This window comes from Spinacia oleracea, chromosome 3 (assembly GCF_020520425.1).
Source record: "Spinacia oleracea cultivar Varoflay chromosome 3, BTI_SOV_V1, whole genome shotgun sequence".
Classification (NCBI taxonomy): domain Eukaryota; kingdom Viridiplantae; phylum Streptophyta; class Magnoliopsida; order Caryophyllales; family Amaranthaceae; genus Spinacia; species Spinacia oleracea.
This window is the reverse complement of record NC_079489.1, coordinates 47,233,984-47,244,206: the sequence shown is the minus strand read 5'-3', so window position 1 is coordinate 47,244,206 and position 10,223 is coordinate 47,233,984. Positions and strand designations below refer to the sequence as shown.

At 35.4% G+C, this 10,223-nt stretch overlaps 1 protein-coding gene across 1 annotated transcript; it reads right to left on the bottom strand.

Annotated features, from left to right (window-relative positions):
• Positions 1–2,299: 2,299 nt before the first annotated feature.
• On the bottom strand, positions 2,300–7,989 carry LOC110786184 (U-box domain-containing protein 4). The gene is made up of 2 exons (XM_021990722.2): positions 6,698–7,989; positions 2,300–2,862 (listed from the first exon to the last, which is right to left on the bottom strand). The coding sequence occupies exons 1-2, from the start codon at positions 7,694–7,696 to the stop codon at positions 2,797–2,799; spliced, it is 1,065 nt and encodes a 354-aa protein (XP_021846414.1). The 5' UTR covers positions 7,697–7,989; the 3' UTR covers positions 2,300–2,796.
• Positions 7,990–10,223: the final 2,234 nt, after the last annotated feature.

Sequence of the window (10,223 nt, the reverse complement as noted above, 5' to 3'; positions counted from 1 at the left end):
GTGAGTCCTAAATGAGATTCATCAAATGCTTAAAACTTACATTCAAAGTCCAAATACAAATAATACGAAATATGAGAAAAGACTACAAAAAGCCCCCATATATGTATACTTTTATCATTCAACACCGTAACGCACAAGATGATGACAACCAACTCCAAGACCACCACAACACTTACCTTTATCTGATTTGGAAACTAAAAATCCTCCCAAAATGGAAAATTTACTCTGGAAAATATGGCATAATGGCCTGCCAGTCAAGTCTAATCTGGCCTATTAAAGGATCTAAATTGATACAACTTGTGAACATTGTGGAAGAAATGAGGAAAACACCAACCACTTATTTAGATACTGTTCAGTGGAAAGCCTTGCCTGGGATCTTTTAAGGGTGGTCGCCAATCAACATCAATTGCACACATTACTGGAGTGGGTGTACAGAGCTATATCCTGCTATTTCATAGCGAGGATGGTCATGGAAGCCATCGAATGCTACGATTCTTGAGCATGTTATGGAGCTTACGGATAACAAGAAATGATATGGCCTTCAATATGGGGGATGGTCATGCTAGACAAGTTTTTCTTAACGGAGAATTGAGTTTTAAACAACAACAAACCTTTGCGAGTACTGAGGCATTTCTAGGAGAAGGCCAACCGGTGGAACCACCTGGTTTCAATTTCCATAACATTGGACAACATAGTAATTTCTCCACTAACCTTTTATTGCAGGTGGCCGGATCTTGGGACAAGAACACAAGCCCGCGCCAGAACTGGTTGGACGTACAAGATCAATGACTCAACACACATTTACGATGGGGAGGAAGCTATGGTCTGGCTACCTCTTCACAACAGGCGGAAACCTAGGCATGCCTCCAAGCTATAACTTAGGCTAAAGAGCAACATATGGAAGATATTCGAATAGAAACAAACTCAACAGTTTAACTTTCAAATTTGCAAAAACCAGCCTGCACGAGAATGTATCTTATTTGGATCGTCTCTCAGATTCTGAAGTTAGACAACTCCCAGGAAATGCACGATCTTGAAAATGGATAGAGAAGCGGTTAACAAGGCTCATGAGATTGCAAACAAATGTAGAAGGGAGGGTGTTAGTTTTTCAAACTGTTTTCTCTTGTAATTTACTTCTTTTGCACATTTAGCAATTGTCAAAAAAAAGTGGAGCGCTAAAAGCCGCCCCACTATTTTCCCTTATTTTTCATTAGTACCCTTACTTAATTTTACTTTCCAATTCTCTCCCACCACCGCTGGCCACCATCGCCGGCCACTACCTCCGGCCACCACCATCACGTCGTCGGCGACAAAATGGCCGAGTCTTCACAAGAGTTCTTTTTTTTTTTTTGTCCGGAATTTTTTTAGAAACTTATGCATTTTTAGGTACAAGCTTATGAATTTTAAGCTTGTACCATGGTACAGACTTATGTGTTTTTAGCTTCGACCATGGTATTGACTTATGCAATTTAAGCTTGTACCATGGAAGGAGCTTAAAATTCATAAGCCTATACCATGGACGGAGCTAAAAATTCATAAGTCTTTTTTTTTTTTCCCGATTACATTAAATCAAATGCAACAAAAAATCAAAACCTTAAATAATATAGACTTATGAATATTTAGCTTGTACCGTGGTACATGCTTATGATTTTTTAGCTCCTTCCATGGTACAAGCTTAAACTGCATAAGTCAATACCATGGTTGAACCTAAAAACTCATAAGTCTGTATCATGGTACAAGCTTAAAATTCATAAGGCTGTACCATGGTACAAGCTAAAAATACACAAGCTTCTAAAAAAAATTCCGGACAAAAAAAACTCTTGTGAAGACTCGGTCATTTTTTCGCCGACGACGTGATGGTGGCGGTGGTTAGATTTGGGGTGGGAAATTAAGAGGGTAAATAAGGGGGACAAATAAAGGAGGGTATATAGGTAAATAAATTGGGCGATTTTGAGTAATATGGGGGCGATAAATAGTAATCAAAAAAAAAAAAGGTATATTCTTTGGCAAAGTTTGAAGCAATGTTACCAACATAAAATAGATTAATTAGTGTTTTCCACGAGTTAATCCCATTATGAAAGCAGAAATAACTTTTCTATCCGATAACATTTGCTATTTATATGCTAATTAAGAAATGATGTAAGTACCTAATCCTCCTTTATTTAAAGCAAGAGGGGTTATGGAGATTCTTTTAGAAAAGGTCGTACTTACGGGGAGCAGCCAACTTTTTTCAATGAAAATGCAGAATTTGGAACACCCACGCATTTAATAAACAAAAAGTTTTCCAAGAAAGGAAACATAAAATAAAAGAAAAGGAGACTCCAAACATCTCTCATAATTTCTTTGCTCTTTAGCTTTACAAACATGGAAACAAACTATTTACACTGTTGTTTCTGGTTCTGTTTCTTTTTACTTTCACTAATCCTTTCCTTTCCTTTCCTTTCTTCTATGGTTTTCTTCTTTTTCCTCTCATCACTCCATCTAAGATATAGACTGACTATTGATCATATATATTTCAAAACAACTTTTACAAGCGTATTTACACGCATCAAACACGAACCCTTGGACTCTTTTTCGACTCGTCCTCACCCCAAAGCAAGAAAAAAAAACCTATGTGAAAATATCACGACTTAAAGCGAAAAGAAAATAAATACACACATACAGAAACGTAGTCTCTACCAAAAACGCTTTAAAAAAAAAGTGAAATAGAGGACGCGGGGGAGAGAATTAGAAAAGGAGAATATGGAAGGTCGGGTGAGGAGGACGCAGAGCATGTGGGACAATAAAAGACAGTAATCAAATATCTCTGGCAGCGGCGTTGCCGGATCTTGGTTGCCGTAGAAGCTCAATCAATGTCTCCGCCTGTCCCACAATCAAGAGCAACACCAACATGTTATTATATGTCACACAACTAACATCCAACAATTAGGGAATGGCAACAACAACAAGATAACATTCACACACACACACACACATTATATTCGCTAAATAATAGTGTCCCCCCACCTTAATAATGGATGTTGAAAGGTTCATTTCACATTGACACACAATAATATATTTATGCTCAAAAGAAGACAACCCGATTTGCTCTATATTCTATAACTATTTTTAATCTACATTTATAATTCTCCGACATCTCACATTCATTCTCTTGTTATCTACTTATCATTGCTGTTCTATAATTCTTATTCAAACCGTCTATAATCATTTTCCTTAAATTATTGTGTAAAACTACAGACATTACAAATCGAAAATACAAGGCTTTAGATTTATTCTTGAAACTAATACATAATTTTATTCACTCGCTATAATTTAAGATATTCTTTTCTAGTCACCAATTATTTATACAAGAGACTGAATACTGTCTATCTTCGCCATTGATAACGGTAGAAGAATTAAAAACGTTATTCATATGACTCGAGAACAAAGTTGTAAAATAGAATGACATACTTTACATCCTAACATCAATCTCATCCCATTACTACTGTGGCGTAGAACACACGAGAACGACAATGAGGGTGTAAAATTACTATCATATATTAATATGTGATATAGATTGAAAATAGTTTTATTAGGAAAAAGTAATTATCTATTCGAAAAATCACATAGCATGCTTCATAAGAAAATCAAAATATAGGTAAACTCATTTCTTTTTTGTTTATTGCAATGAAAGTTTACGCTAAAACTTTCATTCAAAGAATAGTAGGTGTACCGCTCACGGCATCAAGGATAGCTACGTCTTCCCCAGGTCCCATTTTCTATGTACTTCCCCACGTTCTCTTTACTGTGGTTAGCATTACACTTTTGAAGAAATTCATAAGGTTTAATTAAGAAAGGACTTTGCATGAAAGAATAACTAATTACTTAATTAGGAATGACGGGAAGCGATGGAGGTTGGTAAGTTCTAAACAGACAAACAACAACAACAAAACCTTAGTCCCAAAATGATTTGGGGCCGGCTAACATGAATCGTTATAGGAGATTTTCATTGTGACCAATCAAACCTGAAACTAATATAAAAATAGTATTTGTTGGGTTATTTTAAATTTTAATTGTTCTTTGAGAAATAAATAATAAAAGCAAATAGGGTTATTAGGAAAGAGAAACAATAAAGAATTATTACCATTGAAGTTATTAGGGGAAAGGAACAATAAAGAAACAGTGATAAAATGTCAAAATATAAAGTGTGTCAAATATTTAGAAACATCGAAACAACAAGTGGTGCAAATAAAAGCACATTGGTTGACTCTTCAAAAGAGTTCTTGGAGGGCTCTCTACTCTCTCTCAACCACCATCTCTCTACAAAACACACTCAAGAATTCACTCTTAAAAACACCCAACATTGGTTGGTGCCTCAAGTGAGCTCTAAAATGTTTTTTTACCATTTCGTGGTCCATAATTAATTGTCTTTTTAACTAATGTTACTATCCACTTTTCAGAGTTACTCCCCACTTTTCAAAGAGAGAGTGCTCTTCGACAAGAGGTACCTTGAAGTAACTCTCCATGAAAAGCCCCTCAAGAACCACTCAAGAGCTCCAATGTACATGCTCTAAGAAGGAAGAGAGATAGAAAAACCAATTGTCTCTAATATACTTGCATTAAATTCCTAGAGTTACTCTTAAACCTGATTTTGGAGGAAATCGAGTTAAGATGCGTTCTATAAACCTGATTTTCACTTATTTTTCTGAATTTATTAAAACTTATCAGAACTTATCTTTATTATAAATTTTATTTAATCAACCCTTATTTTTCTTGAACTTATCGTATCTAAATTAGAGAGATTTAAATAAACTCTAAAAACGAATAAACTATTGATACCGGCCCACACTGCAAGTTAAAAAGCCAATAATGTTTTGCTTAAATAGTATAAACATTCGGAAGTGCCTTCTATCTACGGATATATATATAACTCGACTCCATGAGCAACTATTGTCCAAATTATCATTATCTACTTATCTACTCCCTCCTTCCCTCTCGTACCAGAGTATTAAAACACTTGAATTGACTTATTAATTTAATGGGTGTTAGTTAATAGTGAGATGTTTTTTTTAATATATTTAGTGGGAAATGTGTAAGGGGCGAGGAGTGGTGTGTGGTGAGTGAATTTTTAAATGATTTGTTGTAGGGTGTAGGAGTGTAAGTGAATTAGTAGGTAAGTGTAAGAAATAATATAATATTGGTAGAAATTTTCATTTATAAAATCGGTGTAAGTATTAAGGGACGGTACGAAAAGAAAAGCGGTGTGAGTATTAAGGGAGGGAGTAGCATTAAGGTGGAATATTGAGAATATTCCCATAAAAGAATGTGAAAAAAGAAATGGTGAAAAAATTTACAAGAATAATATGGTTTAGAAATTCTAGAAAGTAATGCGAGATGAGTAATGAAATAGACGTATATAGACATGTACGCTTGAATTTCAATGGTAGGTAAGAAATCTTCTTTATTTGGTGAAAACTGACAAATTGAAAAGGATTCTTCCCCATTCCTTAGCCAATTTATATTTCGTCCTAGTTTGTTCTTTGTAGTGATCCTCAAGCCTCCACCTCAACTTTCCATCAACGTGACTCAGTCAGGACCCTCCTACTTCATTTTAATTTCTCACTATCGCTTTCTTTTCGTTTTCTTTTCCTATATAATAGGGTGTACTATATGTGTTTTCCTGTTTTGACTACCATTGATATATGTTACTCGGATTCAGCATCAATGCAGAGCATGATTCACATGAATATGTGTATGTCAGATTTTAAGTGCCTGACTTGACTATTTTGTAAAAAATTCAATAATTTTGACACAAACTAACATCGAAATCTGACATGGATACTTCAGGTGATATGAATAGGACAAATAACAACGACATTACTCATTTCTTCTTATTTTACATGCCTCCTTTCACCAAAAGCAATACTCCGTATGGAAGAAGAATAGCAAATTGAATTTTAATGTAACCGAAAAACCTGCCAAGACTAGAAATGCAAGTATGCTACTCCGTACTAATCATTCCAAGTTTTCAACAAGGACGTGAAATGTTTCCAACGTCATGTGTATGGAACCGCAAATATTTCAAACATCAAATTTATAAAAAAAATCTTAACATTTAATTTTTTCCTTTAATATCCTGAAAACTTGCTGGTCCAATATTAGACTATTTCAAAGATATTTTAATCCTATCAAAAAGATTTCAAGAACTATATATTTTTAAAAAATCCCAAGAAAATATTAAGTTATAGCAATGGGCGGCAAAAAAATAATATTCATTCTATTTTACTATATTTGTCCATGATTCATTCTACTTGTTACTCCAATGAACAAAACCTCTATCGCGTATTCGCGTTGGACCTTTCACTTCTATAATGCACCTACTCTCCAGTCATTTTAGTCATTTTGAAATGAGCAAAAACAATTCGAGTGATTCTACTTAAAACAAAAATAAAACAAATCAAATGATAATGATCGTGTATTTAGATTTCTTTGGGCATAGTATATCTAAGTTATTGGAATTTATAATAGGAATTGCACCAAAGCATGTAAGATAAAATAAAGAGACAACTCCACTTAAAGTCATCCATTTACTAAAGAAATCAAAATTGGATTTGAATTTTGGCAAATTGGAATGTCGTAGTATGATTTATCTAAAATAGTAAAGGCAATAAAAATAATATGGGACAATACGGAGTAATAAGATTTAAGAACAACTAACCTTCCTCTTGGCGCGGCTAGTACCCGACTGAGACAAAGCAACCAACGGCGGAATAGCACCCTCACGCGCCACCATAGTCCTATAAACAACACTATCTTCACATAATTGCAGCAAAATTGCTGCCGCAATCTCCTTTTGCCGGTGAGACCCAACCTCCACTATCTCCACCAACACCGGAATCCCCTCTTCCTCTACCAACACCGACCTTGCCTCCGGCAACGCCACCAATAAGCTTAACACATACGCTGATTTATCAACCATGTGGGACCCAAAATCCGCCATCAATTCAATCAACGGTTTCATTATCCCTGATTCAACGGCCCTGATCTTGTTTTCTTTTATGGAGCATAAAGAGTAAAGCGCTGTGGATGCGTCCTTTTTAGCTCTAATTCCTCCGTTCTCTAATAGATCTACTAAAGCCGGAATCGCTCCTGACCGTCCGATCAAGGCCTTCTTCTCATCCACCTGTGATAGCCTCAGAAGCGCACACGCGGAGTTCTCTCTCGCCGTGGATGTCCCTGTTTTAAGGGCTCGAACCAACGGCTTGATTGCACCGGATGACGTAATATGATCCTTGTTTTCGTCACAAAGAGAGAGATTCAGAATCGCTGTGACGCCGTATTCTTGAAGCTGAGAGTCGGATGAATTTAGGAGAGAGATAAGTGGCCTGATGGCGCCGGCTCGGGCGATTTTGAGCCGATTCTCTGGCTTATTTTTAGCTAGGAGCCGGATTTCCATGGCGGCTTGTTTCTGGTCATCGACAGAGGAGGATTCTAAGCCGGATACCAATTGAGGAATAATTTCGTCAGAGTAATCGTCGGCGGCGCCGGCGCAAGAGAGCCAGAGCCTACGGCGGCTCTCCGATGTTGCGGACGAGAACTCGCCCGACCTGTCGCTATTGCAGTCGCTGAAGGCGGAGGAGGAGTTGTCATTGATGTTCAGGTCGCTAAAATTCCGGCCTAAGTAGGTGAAACCCGTCGGAATATTCTCCATTTCCATCGGATTAATTTTGAATTCTTTGAAATAGGAGAATATTGATAAATAAAAAAAAACTGTTTTGGTAAGTGTTGTCAGTTATTGGACCTCATGAAGTGGAATTGTGGGAGTTATGGTGGTTTGTTTGAAAGTTAAGGATGTTAAGAGAAGTAGAGGCCGCTTTTGAATTTGGTTCTATTGAAAAGATATAGGGGGGGAGAAAAGGAGAACAAGAGAGAAAAGAGTTGAGGAAGAGAACCTGGACTTGTGTGAATGGTGAAAGGGGCCACTGAAACTATTTCTCGTGGGCGGAATTGGTAACAGAGTTAAGCCTTATTTCAACACCTAAATTACCAATCATTATCACGTACGGATTTGGATTTGGATTTGGGTTTGAGTTTGGGTTTAGGCTCGGGTTTGGATAATTCATGAATGGATTACAATCGTATTATTTTTTTTGTCAATTTCACTTTTCTTTTACTAGTACTTTATCGTATGCGTGAATTTTAGAATGCATGTATGCCGACATTAAGAAAAGTAAATTTATTCACGTAAAATGACTACCTCTTTTCTTTTTCTTCTTCATAAAGTATTTTAACCAATGAGATAATACCAATTCCAAGATTTCATCACAAATAATTGATCGAAAAGTTAAGAAAATGTTAAAAAGATCTATGGCAGTCCAATGTTTGATTTTGTCGTCGAAAATGATAAATCTTAATAACACCGTTTATGTTTTTATTTTCTTAATTTGTGCATGGATTCGGGAGAAGTATATATATATATATATATATACCGACATATGTCGGCGCACCTTCAAGAGAAACAGTGGTGGAGTTTTTTTTGGATAAACGTGTTTGTCTGGTTACTTTTTTTTTTCTTAGAATGGTTTAGACTCCTATTACTTTTACAGTAAATCGAATGACAATAGTGATTTGAGTAATTTTAGTTTTCCGTATACATATAATAGAGATTTTGGCAATTATAATAAATTTGTAATATTATTTGATTTTTTGTTTCTTCTTTTGACTTTAATTTAGAAATTTTATTGTTTTCGTGACAGAAAATGAGATATTACGGGGCCAATTTCTATATTTTTTACTTACTTGCTTTTGTGATTGTTGGATAAATTATTTAATTCTTTATTGACTTTTTGCTGTAACATTGCCAATAACGAAGATTTTATTTGGTTTTTCTAACTTACAAATTTGCATCAAAAAGCAACTTTTTTTAATTACTGCCCCTTCCCCCCCCCCCCCCCTCTCTCTCTCTCTCATCTTTTAGGGCTTCAGTTTCCTTGGTCGTTTAGGCCGGAAATAGTCTAATTTTTATTTTCGACCCTTTTTATTTTTTTCCATTGTTTTCTCTTCATGTTTTGTCTTGTTCTCAATTTATTCTTGGGTTGTTCCCAATTTATTTGGGTTTTCCCTAGAGTTTTCTAGGTTCTTGATTCTCATCCATGGATGAGAATTTTTTTAGGGTTTCAATAATTGGGAAGGAGATTTGGATTCATACAAATATTAGGGTTTATCATCAACTCGTCGATCAGAACAATTCGTGCGCTGATTGCGAAGTGCTCTACCTGAAAAGATGCGGAAAACATCGAAAATCACTATTCGCGTCAAGCTAGAAGTTGTGGGTTACGAGATGTGCTTTAGGATGCAGAATATTAATTGTTTTGATTGTAACCGTTATGTATTTTCTTTGAATATTTGGTATGCAGGTCTATTTATCATTGTAGATTTCGTATGACTGATTATTAATGATATTGTTCTTTCCCTGTCAATTTTTTTTTTACTAAAATAATTAGTCAACTTTTAATTTGTGAAATAAATTGCCGAAAGTATTTTAGTCTATTATATAGGGGGACACCAAAAGACCATTTACGAAAATAACCTCATAAGTTCTCTTATAGAATAGAGATGTGCTAAGTTTTTCCATTACTTCATATACAAAATTCAAATAAATATGTTACGAACTAATATTTTAGGTAGCTTTTGTAATATCCCTAATGGTTATGGTATAGTCATTTATCAGCGACTTAGTGTACCCTTCATGTGTTAATCACATGTATTAAAGAAGCATAAGATTTTAAGCTTAAATTAAATAAAATAGCATTTCAAGACATCGTTTTCTCTCCGGAAAATTTCTCTCTAAAAATCAGAAAACTTCTCTCCCCAAAAGCCTCCATTAAACTCCAATTAGAATTCGAACAAGCTATTTTTTTTTCCGTAAAAAAAACAAGTTTTTTTATTCCATAAAAAAAAACAAGTTTTTTTATTCATTTATGTAGACACCTAATTTGTGTCTCTCCTAAGGGCCGACTAAGAAACCATTAGCCTAGCTTCAAGGTTGATGCAACCCCGAGCAGAAGTCCCAATTGCTAAAATGTAAAGAAATTATTCCAAATCTAAATATCCAAAATCCAATCCCCAAGTCCGTTCCCATCCCGGAATCTGGTACAAAATGCAATTTCTAAACACAAATCCAAAATCCAAACACAAACTCTCAAAACGGACATCACCATTGGTCTCCGAATCATGTTTCCAGT